Source organism: Pavona decussata, unplaced genomic scaffold (assembly GCF_977016875.1).
Source record: "Pavona decussata unplaced genomic scaffold, jaPavDecu1.1 SCAFFOLD_9, whole genome shotgun sequence".
NCBI classification, from domain to species: Eukaryota; Metazoa; Cnidaria; class Anthozoa; order Scleractinia; family Agariciidae; genus Pavona; species Pavona decussata.
This window is the reverse complement of record NW_028145432.1, coordinates 3,334,617-3,354,810: the sequence shown is the minus strand read 5'-3', so window position 1 is coordinate 3,354,810 and position 20,194 is coordinate 3,334,617. Positions and strand designations below refer to the sequence as shown.

The window sequence follows — 20,194 nt, the reverse complement described above, 5'->3', positions numbered from 1 at the left end:
TCGAGGCTACGTGCAAAACGTTTCATACGTAAATTAGTTTTGTTTGCGTATGAATGAAAACTAATTTTCATAACAAAAACTTTACACCTAGCCTCGCTTTCTTAATGAGGTTCAAAGCAACTCGGAAATGGTCTATAGGAGAGCTTGCTTGCAGGCTATTGAAAGAGTTGCATGCGACATTGCAGTGTGTCCAATCCTTTAGAATGACCAAGTGGAACACAAAAAAGTGTGATTGGTCATTTTAATGACTTTTCAGCAAAATGTAAGCCATTACAATTTGAAGAAATTTTTGTTGGATTTCTATGAGATCACACTTGTATGTAAGCCTGTAGTGGACATGCAAGATGAGAGTTACAATGTTGAAAAAAATATTACAAATTATGTGAGATAGCATAAAAATATGAGATAAAAATGCAAGTTAGAAAAAGTGACATTTTCTGCTAACTTGAGAAAAGTGAAATTAAGGGTTATTTTCAATAAATTAACCACACTGCCATTGAAACAGCAAAAGTGTGGAATAAAACCTAAGAAAATAAATTTTCTATCTTTGTAGTTCTTCCATGTTGAGTGTGAGCTCCTCAGCCCATTCTGTTTTGACATAACACCAAACTGAATTATAACTGAAAGCCTACTAAAACTGTGTTCAGCCACCTTAAGCCATGGAAACCCATGGGCTAGCTACAAAAGTGGAAAAAGCAGAAAACTAAAGGAAAGCAAAACATGAAAGAAGAAACCCAACACAGCTTACATACAGTGTAGTGAATACAGACATGCCTGTATACATATACATACTTTATTGGATGGTGGGCAGCAACAATAACATTAGAAAAATCAGAATTACATGTAAACAAGTAAAATTTAACAATAAAATCTAATGACATTTTGGAGTCATCATGACACCATTTTAAAGTTCGAATGATTACAATAACCTATCAGAAATGGTTCGCTGAAGATTTAACTAACAATCAGAAATAATTATGTAATGTGATTCAAATAGTTTGGCTCAAATTGAGTGATTGGAAATTTAAGAGATTGCATCAATTCTCTAATTAGCAACATTTCGTGTACCAGTTCATTTTACTTTTCATGCAAAATCAGAATTACATGTAACAAGAAGCTGTTTTCAGCTTATACTCGGGCCATATTTGACCGCGTGGTGCGTAAGCTTCCAATCTTTTGGCAGTGATAACCTTCAGCATCATTAATTCCCCCAAATTGATAGATACAGAGATATAGTGAGGCAATAAGTAACCACCAAATAGAATTGCATTTCTTGCAGTCAAAGAAATAAAGAAAAAAACGACATTCGTCATGCACAAAAGACACTATAAAAATAGACACAAAAACAGATTAAGTTTCTTCATGTCTGTTCATGTGACCCCAGATCAAATGACTTTAGCATTCGTAGAGAGAAGTATCTCGGAAATTCTTAATGACTACTTTAAATCATTTCTGTCCAAACCTGTAAATATCAGGACTTGAACAATGATGACGGAAAACGCTTGCAAAAGTTTGTGTTTTAATGCAATGCCAGTGATCACCACAAGATTTGGTAGAAAGTGTAGAACACTTTTAATTGAATGTGGCCTTCACATGCACAACGATCACACCGCAAATTGCTGTTAGCGTCATCAATGCTCAGGGTCATACAGATATTTATATGACTCTCGGTTCGTATTGAAACATAATCAATGTACAAATGGTTTCTGTCTCCAAATCAAAGGTGAAAACGCAAGGATTAAAGCCCGGGAATTAAAGCATCCCGGTATGAAGCACAAGGTATTCTACTTCACAAATGTTTTCCCCTGTATTTTACTCATACTGCAAATAATGCAATTTTATCTGGTGGTTACTTATTGCTTCACTATATCTCTGTATCTATTGATTAACCCATAAGACTTCGCGTCATGAGTTATGTTGTCGGTCACGTTCTTTGTAGTCCGGCCGTGAGGTGCCGAGTTATAATTACATGGGATGCCCTAAGGGGCATACCGTGTCTAAAAATGGGTTCCGGACAATCGCGACTCCCATAAAAATTAAAAGAATTTGATAACACGACCAAAAACTTAACACGTGCCGCCTGAGTACAAAAAAAAGAGACCGAGAACTAAACTCGTAGCCCGAAGTCTTATCTCTTGGCCCATCGCGACCAAAACAATTAAAAAGAATTTGATAACGAGAATGAAAACTAACTTCGTGCCGCCTTATGGCCTGAGTAATTAAACAATTAAAATATATATTTATACAGTTGAAGCACTCCTTGCGACCACTCTCGTAAGCAACCAGCTCCTTACGACCACCATTGTGAAACCCCGTTTGAATTATCATTTAAACTCTGTAATCAAAAGCTCTTGTAAGCCACCGCGACCACTTTTGCGAATTACCAACTAGTCTTTTCCTTTGTTTTTAAGCGCTCGTAAGCAACCACTCAAAGCGGATTCAGATACGTCTTATGACAACTCTTTCATAAAAATATTCACTGCATGATCACATTTACAGCAATACTACACTGCCTAAAAATGTTCGTAGATTAAGATCTCCAATCTAAAATTCAAGATGATTTGCAGTGGATCAAAAGTGAGACCGAGGTAGAAAGCTTTATGCTAAAAGCTCTGATAAGTGACCAGCTTCTATTGCTTCGTCTTTTGGTCGCTTTTGAAATTGCATAATTTCTCATAAGCGATCAGCTCCAGCTATGACCACTTTTTCCAATTCCCGAGGTGGTCGCTGACAAGAGCTTTGACTGTATACACAAACATTATGGTAAATACTGCATTAAAAACTTTGAATGAAAATTTAATTAAGGACAGTGCGTACTTTTGCTACTGCGCATACGTTCTGTGCATCTTGCGATGGTCCGAGAAAGTCGGGTTTCGTTATGGTGGTACCTGCTAAAACAGAGACATTTTTGCACTGTTTATAACTACAAGCGAAAAGCAGATCTTGGCAAGAGTTGTTGGAATCCAAAAAGACAATTGAGGGTAACCATGCATTTCTCAGAGATAAATTATTTTAAGCTTCAATTTGGGAAATTTTCAATACATCATTTTGTATTTTGGTGCTTTTTAGAATAATTATTATTGTTGCTTAATTATCTCTAAAAAATGTGTGGCTACCCCAAAAAACACAGCATTTGCAATTGTTAGTAAACCATAGTAAACAACTGAAGATAGGCAAGCGACTGGTGGTTTTCGGCCAGCTACCAGCCCTTACTGACAGCACTGCATTGAGTTGGAACTTATGAAAAATGCTTTAGCCCTTCAAGTTTGGACCTCACAGAAATTTCATAAAAATTCTAAAATATTCAAATGGCCAGTTCTACAAGCCACATTATCTATGACCCATAATCAGAACTCTAGCTACTTCATTTAAAACTGACAATTTTTCTATGTGGTTTTGTACTGGCACTAGCTACCACACAGTATGACATTTTTGTTCACCCTCATGTGCTTAAATTCTCAATGATCCAAATCAGCTCAGTGCAAATTACCTTGAAAAAAAACTCGACTCTTTATCTGTGGTTCTTATTGACCCTACTCAAAACACCAAGGTATTGAGATAATAATACAAGTGGTTTGATAAGGTGTAGGCTCAATGTACTATCAAAAACAGTTCTCCCATAAGAAAAAATCTGTCAATCATTACATGTAATTCTGAATTTGCTTAATACACATATTGCCCAGGAAATTTTACAACATAGCTGTCCTCACCAGGATTTGAAGACAAGCTCTGTGTTGATAAACTCAGCGTTCTTGATTGAATTGGTGTATTTAGCACTTCTAAAACAGACAGCACCTTGGAATTAAACTCGTGTGTTCTTACACTTGCATCACTGGCAATCTCTGAAAAACTTGCCACAGCAAATTTGGCACCTTTCTCTCTCTGGTTTGAGGTTTTTGATGACTTTTCTGAAACAATGTCTTTGAGCATCTGAAATGTTATCCTTTCCTTTGGTGTTAATGGATGTAGTCCAGGGGAACTTGGGGGATTTGCATCAATTTCATTGTCAATATCTGGCACCACAGATTCGCCTTCCAAGTGGTGATTCAAAACATCTTTCAATGGTTGATGTCTGTAAGGCGTCTTGAGTGATCGGCCATCACACCCTGCTTTAATAAGAGCTTCTCTGACATCAGAAATGTCAAAAAGAAGGTGTCTAGGAAAGGTGCGAGCAGAAAGTACAATATGACTTCCAGTTGGCTTTAGCAACCTTTCTGGTGTCAAGAAGTTGGCTTCCTTCTCTCTCAGTTGGATTATGAGTGAAACATAGTCTTTGAGATCCTGAAATCCTGTCAGCAAAGCCACTAGGTTTAGATAGGCAGCTACAAGGCAGTGAAGAGCACAGCTATTCATACTTGGCAGCATCAGATTTTCATCTAGAGCAACACTTTGTAAGCCAAATGACAACTGCACTAAGCTGGAAATGACCTCAAAATCAGCGCACACTTCTGTAGTAATAACAGCCATAGTGAGGTAAATAGCAAGAATGTTTTCCACAGAGTTTGAAATCATGCAGGCACTTTCATACAAATACCACAACATTTCAACCTTATTCTTCTTGAAAAAAGTCAGATCCTGTTTGGAGCAACTTTCAATAGTCAGTTCAGCCTCTTGACCTCTGGTTGTGATTCCATTTGCAGCAAGTTTACAAACATTTCCATGGCGATCAAGCAGTGTGTAAAGAATCTCATGAGCAAGCTTTCTCACAGCTGAATTATCAACAATGGTGGCTTGAAGCAATGATTCAAGAAATGTTGGAGAAAAAGTAGCAGCTAAGGAGATAGAAGTAAAACTCTGAGCAACACTCAACAGACATTGTAAAAGCATTTTTTGCAGAACTTGGTCTCCTTCTACCATCCTTGTAGGAACCTGACTTCTTTGACTTGAATGGTGGCTGTTTTTAATGCTGCTATCTGGCAATGGAAATTTCCCCATTATAAACATCATGATATCTGTTTTTTGAAAGTCTGGAAGAACTGCGGCAAATGCTCCCACTGTACTAACTAGTGACTCCTCAAACTCCTTCTCGTCATCATCATCATCATCATCACCAGTAGAACCACACTGCTTGCCAGTCTGAAATCTGGCATCTACAGAGGACCTCAGATGGCGCAGAAGGGTGTTGAAGACTTCCAACACCGCTGGTCCTATGGAACTGTTACTAGCAATTGCAACACATGCAGCCAACACTTGCACAATACTGGCCTTTACTTTAGCCTTGTCTCTGATGTGATCATCCAAATGAGAGAGAAGCTTCTCGATAATGATGTAATTGAACTGATTTTGTACTGAGTACAAAATAATCTTGAAGACCTTGAGAGCAAACCCGTTGGGTACCCAAAGCTCACTCTTGTCAAAATGCGTAAGTGCTGGATTTATAATTGATTTGATGTCTCCATAGCTAGCGCGGTTGATTAATTCCCGGAGGCAGGATTCTGCCAGAGATGCTGGATCTTCCTCAGTGTTTGGACTCCGTATGTCTTGACTACTGGGAAGTCTAGCTTTACCGTTCTCTTCCATGACAAACAACAAAGAAGGTATGATCTTGCTCATATGGGAATCATCCATGATGTTTGCTTGAAGATCATCAGACACAGTTTTTCTCACAACACCCTGCAAGCCTTTTAAACCAGCCAAACGAATCTTGAAACAGTCTTCCTCGCTTCCAGAGCTAAACCAGCACATTGAACTGAACTTAGAAACGAAGAAATCGTAGCGTCGATGATAAGAGGGGGTGTCTTCTTCAATATTTGCGAACTTTACGAACGAAGTGCTACCGAGAACTTGTAAATCGGCTTCAGAGCTTTCAAGCAGTTTTTGTACCATTTTCAAGAAACTCTCGACAAACAAGTTTAGATTAGGGGCATGGCATGCCAACAGAAGTTGATCAAGGGCTTCTACTGTGATGAAAACGAGCCCAAATCTTCTGCGTTCCACATCCCTGTTTAATTTCTTAGCCAAATAAGCACCGATTCGGTCCAATTTTTCAGGCGACGAGAGAGCATAAAATATCAGTTTATCCATATTTGCTTTGACTAAGCCTTGACGTGGATCGGCTGGATATATGTTATCTACCAAACGTTTGTACCGAGGTCGCAAATTTCCGACACAGGAACAAATGTGGGAGGTTGCCATCTTGAATCGAACCTGGAAAACTCTGTTCTTGGTCTCTTCTTAATTCTCCCTTTCACTGAGCCCACGGTACATTTATCCAGCGTTTCACTTTTTAAGAGGTGACGTATAGCTGATCACGTGACTGCAGACGCGCGCCTTGGCCCAGTTTAATATGGCCAGCGGAAGAAAAGTACTTGATATATGGTAATTGTTATGTCCCCAACTTTAAAAACTCAAAATGGCGACCTTGCGTCTTGCGAAAAATCAAAGAGAAACGAAAAAGAGAATCGCTTCCCCATTAGCAAAATATCCTTTATCATCACTTTTTTGATGATTTGTTATCAGGACATTCCATTTGATGCATTGATGTTGTTTGTAATAATACTGTGATTATTATTGCTTATGTTAAGCCTAAACTTTATATGTGCACTAGTTCCTTTACGTTCCTCAGATACAATAGTGCTGGGCAGCTCTTTTGTGTCCTCTGTGATATACCTGTTAAATCTGCAATTCTGTGGGACGCTCATGTGCTTGGGAAAAAGCATAAAGAGGTAAACTGCAGAGAGTCTAGCTGTAATTATAAGAATAAACTACAGGCTGTAATTATATTAATTTTTTTGGTCTAATTACGTGTTCAATTAGATAGTTCATGCACCTCTCACTGTCAAGCAACAGAAAAGGGGAGGTGGGGGAGGCATTTTAACCTGGTTCAATTTTTCTGTTGGAATGTTCTGCACTGCAGGGTGCTTGATGGTCAAAAGAGTTAAGAGACTCTTCTCTTCCCAGAAAGGCCTGCATCTCCTTCTAGCTGAAGACCCGGGGGGGGGGGGGGGGTACTTGGGTTCAGTTTTGCTGGGTATGTGCCGCTGGCCTCTTAGAGCCCCTGCCCCATTATAGTCTATTTTGTGGCCAGTTATAGACCCCATCTTAATCTTAGTCACTTTTGGGAAAATGTAATTTTCGCCATCCCAATTAAGTCACTTTCTATTTATGCATCTTCTTCGTTCTGGACCGGTGGTTTTGTGCTATTGTGTAACTGGTTAATATTGAAGTTGTGGTTTCAAGAACGGAATGTAATGCGAGGTGATTGTTACATTTAATAAACAACAACTTTCGATTTCTGAACTTTTTAACCGAGACCAATTTGAATCCCTACTTAATAGAATTTTCTTACCCCAAAAATCCGAAAATGTGCGACCCTATTCTAGTAACTCTATTGAAAATGCAACCCCATTGTAGTCAATCCAGTCGTGAAAATGCAACCCCATCCAGCGGCACATCCCCATTAGCCTCTTATAAGGAATCCCCAAGGGGCTGAAGACTCTTGTGAGCTTAGGTTTTGTGTATTGCAGGTGCTTAAATGAACATAACATGTACATGTAGAAGAACATGGTCAGTAGCAGTTGTTGGCTAGGTGGCACCATAGGTTCAGTGGGATACTTTAAATGTTCATAATTTTGTTAATTTAGTAATTTCCAAAAAAAAAAAAAAAATGAAATCTTACTGAAATCTGAAAAACCTTGGAGCAACGTTTCCTGAAGGATTCAAAGCCACATGCAAGCACTCTGGTGAATCTGAGCTAAAACAAGAAGAAGCGATCTGAAATGTCATTTAGGTTGGTTATTCTCTCAGCCCTTGAATTGAAACATGCACTGAGCAATTTTAAGAAAGATATCACTACAATGAATATCAAACAAACTAAACTGATCACTTTATCTGCCTGTAAGGTGATTTTTAAATTCATTTCAGTAATTTTAACTTTTTTATAATAATTGGATGAGATAGAATACTTACCGGTATATTCCCTGTTTGGCAACAAAAGAAATTCTTACAGATTATTTATACATGAAGTTTTAAATACAACTGGGCTTCCATGAAGTGTTAACTTATTGAAAAACAGCAAATAATACCATGGGGTGTGAACACCGCTAGTTGCAAACTAAAGATAAACTGACATTCCACCTCCCATTTGGATTAATGATAGGTTGTAGCATAACTGATGTTCAAAAGCATTTTAGATACATATGGATGGGATACAAAATGCATTGTAAGATTGGTGATACCTTTACAATGTTTTACAGAACTTGGCAATCTTTAAAGGGAAATCAAATAAAAGTCAAACAGTCTCAGATCAACAACAGTCTACAAAAGTGAGTATTATAACCTTTTACTCTTTAAAATCATACATTTTGATATTTGTTATTAATAGTATCTCTATGAACTAATGTTTTCCTATCATTACATTTTATTTTTTGCTGCTAATAATATTAAGAAAGAGTTCTGACATTATCTGATCTCGTACCCAGATGTTTGTCTTTGGAGAAAACACCTAGTAAATTCCACCACCTCTCCAGAACTTCACAAGTATGAAAGCTATATCAAAGCTATGACAATTTGACTTCAGAGATAGACTGAGTACGTCCAAAGATGTTTCCTTAGTCCTCAACAAGAAGTGATGATGTCATATGACATTGTAATGCATCATGATTGTTAAAGGGTGGCCATCTTGGATCCTCCATCTTGGATTTCTGGATTTCCCAAAAACTTCAGGGGGACCAAAACTGAACGAAAAGTAATCAGAACCAATAAAGGAACACTACGTAATCTGGGTGAAAAACATGAAAGTTACAGAAAGAAAATTAATTTGTCTCCATTTTTAAAAGCGATTTTCAATTTTCTGAAAAAATGGGCTGTCAAAAATTGGTTGCCATGGCAACATCAAAGGTTTGACTGTAGTTCTTAGAAATGATCAAACTAATAATGTTGCTACTTGTTTGATCCAGCCAAAAGCATCCCGGAAAGTTGATTCCACTTTTGTACAACCAGTATTAAAAAGAGCCAGTCAGGACAAGGTAAGCTGCAGCAGTATAGTGTCCCTAAAACTTTAAGTGAATTAACTTTGTGTAATGCAGAATATTTTCAGACAGCTAATATAAGCCCCTATTTTGCAAATATCAACAGATTGCAACAGATCAAAATACACCAGAGAAAAAACTCAAAGGTTAGTTATAAAATAAGTGTATCCAGTTTCATTTGGCTAATAACTGGATAGCTGGGTAGCTTGTGTTTCTTTGACTTTGAGCAAGTAAGATGGCACTTGTCTAACAAAGTCACAAGATATCCATGCTGTTGCTGGCCAGTCCAGTGCATTAGATAAAAAAAAAGACCTACATGTAGTGACAAACAATGTTTAATATTTCAAACATATTCATGGTATTAAGATTGACTTGAAGGGGAGCAACCAGTTATAAACAAAAGAAATTCTCCCTTGCCTGTTGTCATTTGAAATGGAGTGGCTGATCATCTTTGTCATAGTTGTTGGCCATAATAGCTGGTTACCAGCTGCTTCTAATGATAGCCCTAACATCAATAGAATGAAGTAAACAAACAGACTTTGATGTCTCCATGCCCAGTCCGGAAACAAGTCATGAAAACAGAATAGACTGCTGTGTATGACAATATCAGACATAAAAGAATCTAATCATGCACTTTGAACATTAATCAATATTAATAATTAAAGTAGAAGCTTTGGTTGAGTGATTTTACAGTCTTGTATGTTGAACTTTTTCTTCATAGTTGACTCTTCTGGACAGCAAAAAAGGTAATTACAAGACATTTACATTGTGACTTTTCCAGATGACACCAGCCTAACATGTCGCTGTATAATTTATTAACCTGTGAGAAGAGGCCGCATATTAATGTTGTTTTGAGATGTCTAGATTCTATTTAATTTTTATTAAAATAAACGTCTTAACCCATTCACTAACTATTGTTTTTTTCCTTCAAAAAATGGCAATTAACTACCACATACATGTTTCTTCTGTCCATTGCCTAGTCTGAAATGTCAGCCCGTCCCCTCCCCTTCAGGGGGCGCCCTGTGGGTTAGGGGGAGGTGACGGCTGACATTTCAGACTATCGGTTGCTGTGGTAAAAATGAAGTCGGAAGTGATAATTATGTGCCCCAGAAAGCTAGTTTTAGCCTTTAGTGGAGTCAACGGGGCTAGGTATTTAGTTACCAACCATTTTTAGTTTAAAAGTGATGGGTGGCAGGTTATACTTTAGACCTGTTTTTAAGATAATAGCTAGTGAGCCTTCCTGGTCATTGGAGCTGTTGCCCTGTTAAAAATAGGGTTCACTCCCTCCACCCTTCCAATCGCAAACAAAGTGAAAAACATCTTATTCAAAGTAAAGTGTTTAAATTGATACAGACTCAAGGAAATTGGAGTGTGGTAAAATCTCAGATTATTGGGCTACTCCAACATTATTGTGTACTAGATGTTTAACTATAACTGAACCTTCCGTGCAAGGATCGGCTTTTCACCCATCTAGGCACCCCGAGACAACCCAAAGATGAGTAAAGTAGTTTTTGTTGACTTGACGAACGAACAAACATACAATTGTAAGGAGTAATGTTACATTGACTGTTTTAGTTTCAAAGAGGAGGAGGAAGAAGTAAATATCACTAACAGCAGCAGCTTTGCAGATGGAGAAGCTGGTTTACCATCAGGTGATGCAATTATGTAGGACACATGTACTTTGATTGGTTATTTTAAGTTGAGGGTGGTGGTCAGATTTACAGAAAAGGTGAGAAATATTGGGCATTGTATCTAAGAAATGGTTTGTATAGGGCTCAAAATGGGCAACCAGCAGTAGGCATGGGTGACTTGGCTTAATTTGTGCCTCAATAAGAGGTGTGGTAAAACATACAGTATGCACCTAAAAACCTGCATTGAGTGCAAGTAAATCTGTTCCTCTGTTTTTCTTTTGTACTACGTATTTCAGATGACGCAGTACATAGCTTGAAACAAGCAAATCAAACTTGGATGCTCAGGCATACACCAATCATGACTTTAACATTTCTTTTAATTTAAAACTAAATTAGTGTTTATTTTCAAGTATATTTTGGGTCTACTTGAGAGTTTGCTGTTCCTGGTTCTGTAGCTTGTTCATTAAGTTAACAAAACAATATGCTTTACGACTTCTTGTTTGTGAACTGTATATTAGTTCAAAGGAATCTATCTTGTATTTACATGTACATAATTTTTGGAAAATCAATAAATGTTGCTCTTCTTGTTGTTTATATGGAGTGTGATAATGCGTGTAATACAGTGAGGTGGGTGTAATAAATCTCAGTGTGTAGCATTTTTGTTTAGAAAAATGAGTTGTTAGGATAATAATAAGAAGTGGAACAAAGGAATATATTACATAGTTCAATTTAGTTAATTTGAATTTCATTCTTTTGTCTTATTTTCAGACTTTTTTGATGCCCCACAACAAGGTGAACAAACCACACATAATCTGAAGTCCAGGTAAGGTTTCTTGACATAAGCCTTTGTTAAATCAGTTCTGTAAATTCATTCCTTTGTTAACGGTTGCCACTTAATTTGAGTCGATGTGTCTATTTTTTCCTGTATCTGTTTGTTCTCATCAGTGATAAAGATTCTACAGAAGGTATTCCAGAGGGTTTTTTCGATGATCCTAAATTAGATGCTAAGGTAAGTTAATATGTGCCTGACTTTTCCGCAGACTAATCATTGCAAGAATCTTTGTTCTTACAGCAAGCTATATGTCATATCACTGCTTTCAACCTCTTTAATAATGTTTCAGAAAAGAAAAGAGATCCTTGGTCCTTTTTCTGTTAAAATTATTTTATTATTTTATTATGTTTGTTTATGTTCACTCTAATATATTGCAAGGTGCACCTAAAGACATTCTAGCACTGTAACTATTCAATCATTCAAATAATAGAAAGTTGTTGTGAAAGAAATGTGATGCCCTGGTAAATGAATTATGGATGTGTTTTCACATATAACATCACATTTCTTTCACATACATGTAGTATACCACACATCGACATTCAAATCATAGCAGTATGCAGGAAGTTTGTCCCGTGAACCTAGCTAAAAGGCCTAGCTCCATGAGTCTCCTGTAGCTCAGTTGTACAGCATTCGAACTACTAATCAGAAGGTCATAGGTTCAATTCCTGTTGGGAAAACTCTGATTTTCTTTTTCTAAGTATGCCTGTGTCACGGACTGAAAAAATACGTATATCATAGAAAATTATTGTTAGTACAAAGAAGTCTTCTTTGAAAAACCAGGAATTTGCCTTTTTCTTTGTCATATTTTTCACTGGTAGGTCCGCAAAGTGGAGTACAAAGATGCAGCAGAGGAAGAATGGGAAAAGTTCCAGAAAGCAATGCAAGTAGAATCACAGGTAGCTACTAACAGAACAGCCTCAAAATATTAAAGTTCAATACATGAAAGTGCTGTTTTTGTATGAATCATAAAACAATATTCTCCCCTGAAGCATACTTAAACAGTGCTTTGGGAAAAAAAATAATCATACATGTAGGTTCAGAGATCTGTCAGCCTGCAGTTGAAACAATATTGACAGTCAGAAAACAAAATAATGTAAACTTGAGGTAAAGACAAGTCAAAACCAATATCATGATCAAATTCACTTATTCAACATTAATTCTCAGTTTTTCCTTTTTCAGTAAATTGTATTTTGTTTGTCAATTCAATAGTTTGACCTTCTTTGGTTTTCTTTCAATAGTCCTAAATGTTGAGCACATTAATAGTTTTGTTGTTAAATGCAAGGGGTTAGCATGCAATCAAGTGGAATGAAGAGCAATGTTCTCTTACCTTAAGAAGCAAAAAACAACCTTGATACACCTCCCCCCCCCCCCACACATACACGCACACACCTTTTATTAGATCCCACTGTCTTGTTATTTTTCTTTAAGCCTGGTTCACACTTGCGACATAACGACATAAGAAGGACGTTACGTCATTATGTTAGCAGTGTGAGCATGTAAACATAATCACTTATGACATATTGGCAACATAACGACATAAGGAAAAAACTGATCTTTTCTTTATGTCGTTATGTCGTTATGTTGCTGTCAAACAAGTGTGAACAACTTCGACATAATGACACAACAAACCACCAATTAGAGAGCGGCAAAAATTGTCAAACCCAGTCCCACCGAGCACGATTCATCATTGCGGCTTCCCCTCCTTCCATGTTGGAGCTTAAGAAACCCCTTGGGCAAGAACAAACCGTAAGACTAGGAGAAGTCTCTGATATTGACAAATTGTTGGCAGAAGCCGTTCAAGGGTTTCCTGTGTTATATGATAAAAGCCTGATTAAGGACTTCAGCTTTTTTATTTTTTTCTTGGGACCAATTTACCTTACCAACTCAGTTGATGAAGCCAAATATCTTTTTCACCCCCCTGCTGATGTAGCACCACACTTTATTGAGAAACCAGCCACTTTAAACACTTGTCTTTCACATCCTGTACTCATACATGTCTGATATCCTGATCAGATGCCCTAATAGATGGCACACTGAGCTTCTACTTCTTGGTCAGGAGTAGATTACAGGTACCAGTAATATGGCATATTCCTCTTACACCTTAACCCATGTCTATAGTGACAGTAACACCCCCCAGAACTATGCATTACTCCAAGAGGGATTATAAGTGCTCCGCCCCACAGGGAAACATATCTTTTAACTTAAGGAAACCATTTTTGCCTTTTTTTCTATTTTTGTTTTTAAACTAGGTATCACAGTCTATATTGGAAGAAGGAGACGAGGAATCTCGAGTGGACAGAGCGTTTTCAGAACTCAGTGAACAGAGGTAGCTGACTGTAGAAGCCATAACTTTAACAAAATTCAAGAATCTGATATAGGCTATCAAAAGCTTCAATTTAAGCATTAACAGACAGTTTATGTATGATGTCTGATTAGACTAGATGGTCTATGTCTTGATGATAACTTTAATTAGACAGTTGAACTTGAATGGGTTGGTGTTTCATAAATCTTGGGACTATTCACCAAAAGAGGAACATGCTATTGTTTTTCCTCCCAGTTTGTTACAGGTAAGTGGCAGAACTTTGCTTGTTGTAATTTGGTCAGTTGTCTCCTGCTATTTTGATTTCGGATTTTCATACTGGACGGTGCCCACTTTTACTACTGCGCATACGCTCTGCGCATCTCAAGATACTTGGATTTCCTATGGGTGGTGTCTACTAATACAGGGATATTTTTGCGTGGTTTAAAACTATGCAGAGAAAGCAGAGCTCAGCAAGTGTGCTTAGTATCCAAAAAGTAGCCATGCATTTTTCAGAGTTAATAAAGCCATACACTGTACATTGCTTTGTATTTTACGGCTTTTTAGAATAATAAAATTGTTGCTTACTTATCTCTAAAAAATGCCTTGCTACCCCCAGTTTTCTTTCTGGATTCCAATAGCCCTTACAAAGACCTGCTTTTCCCGCATAGTCATAAACTGTGCAAAAATACTTCTGTAGTTGTATGATTTCAAGACTGAATTGGATTCTACTTGATCCTAATGACCAATTCGAACAAAGTTTGAGTATGTCTTCCATCAGTGGTCTAAGCAAGATTTTAATTGCTCCAAGCAAGAATATCGACAGCACTTCATCAGAGGAATGTTTCATTTATACTCCTGCATGTCCTGCATAACAGATAACAACCATAATTTTATGTTCATTTTTTGATGTCATGTATGTCTACCTCAAATCATAAACATCAGGGCTGAGTTGCTCATAGCATGGTTAGCGCTAACCATCGGTTAAGAGGTATTAAAACCTATAGGTTGTCATGGTATTTAACCCAGGTTAGCGCTAACCATGCTTCGAGCAACTGGGCCCAGGGCCCATTTTGCTAATCCCGGATTAAAGCAAACTTTGATGCGAGTTTAATTAATAATTAATAAGAATTCTACCAAAAGATTTTTGTCCGTCAGTTTTGCCTTAGACTTTTCTTAACCTTTAGCTTGAAATTGGCCTTTTAAACCATTTTAAACGAGCGAGATGAAAACCTCGATTAACGGTTAATTGTGGATTAGCGTTAATTGGCTTTCGAACAACTGGGCCCAGGTTTAGAACATCTGTTTTGCTGAGTCACTGTTCACCTTGTCCAAGTGCCGTTCTACATATGTGTATTTCTAGGCTTGCTATGTGCCACAGGTTGTATTTTCAGACTTTTTGTCCTTGAAATGCTTTCAAATGACAGTGTCTTCCAGGATATGTTTTTACGTTTTCACGTATATTTCATCCTAAATTAAACATTCCTATTTGAACTTGGGTTTTAAGTGTCAGTCATTTTTATCTTAAAAATGAGTTAACATTATCATTGTTTTTTGTTTTTGTTTTTGTTTTGTTTTGTTTTTTATACAAAAATGAAATGTTTAGAATTCTCTCCTGGTTAACCAAAGAAGCTGTTTGGCAGTATTCTTTTTTCTAAAATTTATCTGTAGGGGATTTATATATTACAGTGGGCTTTGTATCTGAGTAGGAAACAATAATATTTGTGTATTTTTTGTTTGTTTGTTTGTTGTTGTTGTTGTTGTTTTGTTTTGTTTTTGGTGTAACGATCTTAAACAAACCTAGGTCAACCTCTATTCAATTTACTTATTTATTAGGCCTTGTTTCAAATGCTTGTATTTTGCTTTTAACATTTTTAGACTATACTTTCTGCGAGCTGATGCTTTACGGGACAAACAGAGCATTATAAAAGAAAAAGTTTCAAAAACAGCTGCTCTTCAGAGACAATCTCAAGAAGAAGGCACAAGTAACAGCAGTGATAGTGACTATGAAGAATTTTTTGATTGGCGAGCTAAAAAAGTATCATGATGCGGATACGTCTTTGGTCACAACTGATGAAGTTGCGGAGCTAGAGACACTTTTACTCCTGCCACCAGCTTCCTCTAGAGGAGGTCGAATTCTTCCTTCCGATTGTTGCTCGCGCGCACTTGAGATTGCAGAGCTTCTCAATATAAGTGTGAAAACAAAGAAACAGTGGTAATGAAAGGACCGAAATGTATCAAAAGTAGCAAACATTACTTCATTTATCCGTGGGATAAATCAGGGTGCCACACATTGAGTAATTCCTTGTGGTGGTTAATATTCTGCACTGTTGCAGATAGCAAGAAATCCATGAATTTGGCTTGAGTTGCAGTTAAATTTCGATTCACTAGACTAGTTCCAGTTAACTACTTGAAACTCGATAGCAAAACTCAAACTCCAGTGAACTCATAATCTCCCTGACCCGCCTGCAGCAACATCCAGTTTTCTTCCTCTCCTAGCTCACAGCAGCTGGAAACAATAGCCAAAACCCACACTTCTGCTTCAGCCACATGTCAGCAATTTCCAAGTGTACCAAATATAGCATGTTTCATTTCTCGCTTTACCATTCAAAGAACAAAGGTTCATACCACTGTTAACTAAGTGTACATATTGTAGTTAGGTTTGGCAGTTGATCACACTCTTGCCAAACATTCTGTACAGTTTGGAGCCGCCTTAGCGACTTAACCTCTTCTTCAAGAGACCTTCTGTAAGTGACCACTCCTCCTAAACTGCGAACTTACCTGGCATTTTGTGAGAAGTTGCTTTCAAGTAGTTCCAGTGATAACGAAATAAGCAGTATAATAATAAAATATCTTTACAAACCAGTGTGGCGACCCATGATCAACCACAGTAAAGATAAAGCCTTAAAATGCACCATCAGAGTTAAATAAACAGCACTTTAAAAAGTTAACTACTTTTTTGCGATAGATCTAAACCTCCTTTTGCAAACCATTCAAGGGCCAAATGCTTCGACTGTCGTTGTTTTGATATTCTATTACCAAATGAAATGGCGATTTTGATCAGTTCAACTAAGAACTTCACTGGCTCCGGATCATCATTCTGTTCATAATGGAAGTGCCCGGTCCAGCAACACCCTGTCACACCCTGTGTAATAAGGCAAAATACGCACCCTCTCTTGTTTTCAAGTGTTTTATGGCATAACTTCTCGGATCTCGGGCGAATCATGCTAAATACTGAAAAACGATATTTTAGGACGGCAATCGTGCAGCCATGCCCGATGGTGACTCCTTTAGTTACTGAGCTGCGCAGTATATACGTTCTGCGCCTCTTGAGATGGTCCAAGACATTCGGGTGCCTGCTAATAGAATGGTATTTTTGCGCGGCCATCCGGGAAAAGCAGAGCTTACCAAGGGTAATTGGCCTAATTGGACTCCCAAAAGAAAATTGGGGTTAACCACGCACTCAATTTTGGGGAAAAAAATCCATACATTTTTATTTATGATTATCTCTAAAAAAAAAAAAAAAAAAAAAGAAAAAAAAAAAAAAGGCTGTTACACCCTTTCCCCCCCCCCCCCTCCCCTCCCCCTATTTTTCTTTTTGATTCCAATAACCCTTTCTAAGACTCCCGCACAGTCCTAAACTGTGCAAAGATGCTGGGAGGGGATTAGAGTTTAGGATGGACAAACATATACAAAAACTCACGGGGAGTAGAGGTGCTGGACAGGATACGGTTTTTGGCCTCTCTAGCTCTTTCATGAACTGAGTATTTAATCCTAATATTAAAGGGAATACCTCCTACGTTTTAGTATTCGTAGTTTCCCTTATATCGGGCTAATTTGTTATTTTATATTTCAGTTGTTTGAGTCATTTTGTTTATTTTTCACCACCTCCGCCGTTATGATAAGTCTGCCGTGTATATTTTATATTTTCCCTTCCCGGAACTGGAAGTATGAAATCGATTTTTTTTCCATGTAAATCACGAAATGTCTTCCTTTTCCCGTCTCCTCTTCCGATCTTGAAACCAGTCTTCAACGGTCAAAGGGGGTTAGTATTGAATTAAATAACTAAATTATTCCAGTTAGAATCATCGTGGGCTCAGTGGCCAAGTGGTAAGGCGTCGGTCTCGTAAACCGAAGATCGCGAGTTCGACCCTCGTCTGGGCCTGCAGGTTGTTTTTTTTTTTTTTTTTTGTTAAAAGTCCAACGTTTTTCCTTTCTTCTTAACATTTTTTTGGGAAAAAAGAAACAAAATTAAGCGCAATCAGGCGATCTTTGAAAGAAAAAAAATTTTCCCTACCGGGAATTTGACGTAAATCATCAGCTTTGAAACCGTTGGGGGTGGAGGACGGAGGTGCAATTTTTTGGTTTGTTGGGGACTGTACGTAAACGGTAAAGAGCGTTAGCTGTAGCTCATGGGGTAGTTGTAGAAGAAACGTAGCAACTGAAGAATGCACGGCGACAGTGAGGCATTTAACATCGGTTTAAGAACGAGTTATTTTTATAACTCGACGTCTCGCCAGTCGAGGACTGAGTTCAAAGAACGACGCTACAGCTCGATTATAATAGTGGAAAAGTGGTCCTCTAATCTATAACCATCCAGACGAAGGAACAACTACACAGGTTGTTTCATTATGATCCGATCTTCAGTGCGGTGTAGTAGTTGCAAAGAAGACGACAAAAAAAAAAAATAAAAATAAAAAAGTAGGGGAGTGTACTTACCCCAGGTGGGCGGGGGATACTCCTCCAAATTTTTGGTGGAGGTGTGCGGGTCGGCTCTACAAACCCTGACTTTATTTCTGATCAAACTGTCATTTTTTGGTACCCTTTTTCAGACCATAAGGCTTCTGGGCCTCTAAAACGAGTTCATCCCCATTTTCGGTCCAGGTTCTAGAATCCCAAAATACTGACGGCAGACTGATCCTAACGGCGGAGGGAGCGAGCTTGATAGAAATAAGCAACAAGGGCTAGAATAACTGAGATGTATTTGCTTTTTGAAAAAAAAAATGCCCATCCCACCCATTTGGAAAAGACCGAAATGGTTATAAGAAAGTTAATACCTTACTTCAGACCAAGACGGACAAAGGCCCAAAAACCCTACCCTCTGGCGCCGCACACATACCGATATAGCTTATAGAGCAGAGTATCCCCTCCCTAGGTGGGGGGGGGGGGGGGTGATACACAGGAGCATTAGCCTGCGAAGCAAGCGTTTCCGTGGAATTTTCTGCACTTAAAAGCCGATTTCCGATATCTGTAATTTTGGACGTGCTCGAAATGGAGCGAGGAGAGGATGATAACCGTTTCTTTCCTCTCCTCTCTTCCCTCCTCCCACCCTCCTCCTTTTTTTCACTTTTGCCCCATTTCGCGCGTCCAAAAATACGGATATCGGCCTTTCAGTGCAGAAAACTCAACGGAAACACTTGCTTCGCAGGCCACAGAAGCATCTGCCTCATCCATAATGGAGGGGGAAAGGGAAGGGGAGGTGCAGACAAGACCGCGAAGCAGAGCAGAAAACAGATCAGTGAACAACATCTTGCATTTGTAGAGATTTTCAGACACTCAACTGACACAATATTGAAAAAGATTGTTAATTGTAATTAATTTTTGGTTGTTGTTACTACTACTGTAATATAAATAAAGCCTCTCAGCTCTCTCACATTAAAGAAAAGGTTCTGGGCATACAGTGATTTCACTGGTTACATACCGAGGCTCAACTGTATATTCTTCATTTAGTTACAGTGCAACGCGCCTTACCGTGGCCACCCAACAAACTTTTTTTACAAGTTAGCCAATCAGGATATGCGAATTTGATTAACGGTCATGCCTCCTTGCAAAGTACAACAGGCAAGTGAAGCAATAACGAATTATTGAAAACATGTAGTTTTGTATTTTATGAACAAAGATGAAGATATCCTGTTTGGCTAACTTGTAAAAAAAGTTTGTTGGGTGGTCACGGTAAGGCACGTCACACTGTAAATAATATTATTTTATACTCTTAGCACATATATATTCTGTATTTCCATGTAGCATAACTAAAATAAATTATTATATAAATGAATAAATAAATAAATAAATGCTTACAAAATATGAAATTGAAATATAAAAAAAGATAAGATCCCTTACTTTCCAATAAATTAGTTATTCTAGGGTGCAAAAAAAATTACATTAATTTTTTGCTTTTATTTTCTGTGGAATACAATAAATATTGAATTTATATTAATCGACTTGTAAAAAAAGTTTGTTGGGTGGTCACGGTAAGGCACGTCACACTGTAAATAATATTATTTTATACTCTTAGTACATATATATTTTCTGTATTTCCATGTAGCATAACTAAAATAAATTATTATATAAATGAATAAATAAATAAATAAATAAATGCTTACAAAATATGAAATTGAAATATAAAAAAAGATAAGATCCCTTACTTTCCAATAAATTAGTTATTCTAGGGTGCAAAAAAAAT

General features: G+C 37.7%; 2 protein-coding genes and 1 non-coding gene across 3 annotated transcripts; 2 read left to right on the top strand and 1 right to left on the bottom strand.

Annotated features, from left to right (window-relative positions):
• Positions 1-775: 775 nt before the first annotated feature.
• On the bottom strand, positions 776-6,190 carry LOC146488599 (protein EFR3 homolog B-like). The gene has a single exon (XM_085118729.1). It carries the CDS (start codon positions 6,133-6,135, stop codon positions 3,664-3,666), a length of 2,472 nt encoding a protein of 823 aa, XP_084974855.1. The 5' UTR covers positions 6,136-6,190; the 3' UTR covers positions 776-3,663.
• Positions 6,191-6,337: 147 nt separating this feature from the next.
• Positions 6,338-16,593, top strand: LOC146488598 (zinc finger protein 830-like). The gene is made up of 12 exons (XM_085118714.1): positions 6,338-6,420; positions 6,566-6,665; positions 8,196-8,264; positions 8,898-8,966; positions 9,076-9,115; positions 9,691-9,715; positions 10,545-10,621; positions 11,369-11,423; positions 11,546-11,609; positions 12,251-12,328; positions 13,682-13,758; positions 15,610-16,593. Exons 1-12 carry the CDS (start codon positions 6,353-6,355, stop codon positions 15,776-15,778), a joined length of 891 nt encoding a protein of 296 aa, XP_084974840.1. The 5' UTR covers positions 6,338-6,352; the 3' UTR covers positions 15,779-16,593.
• Positions 16,594-17,824: 1,231 nt separating this feature from the next.
• Positions 17,825-17,896, top strand: Trnat-cgu (transfer RNA threonine (anticodon CGU)). Its single transcript has one exon. It is a non-coding gene; the product is annotated as a tRNA-Thr (tRNA).
• Positions 17,897-20,194: the final 2,298 nt, after the last annotated feature.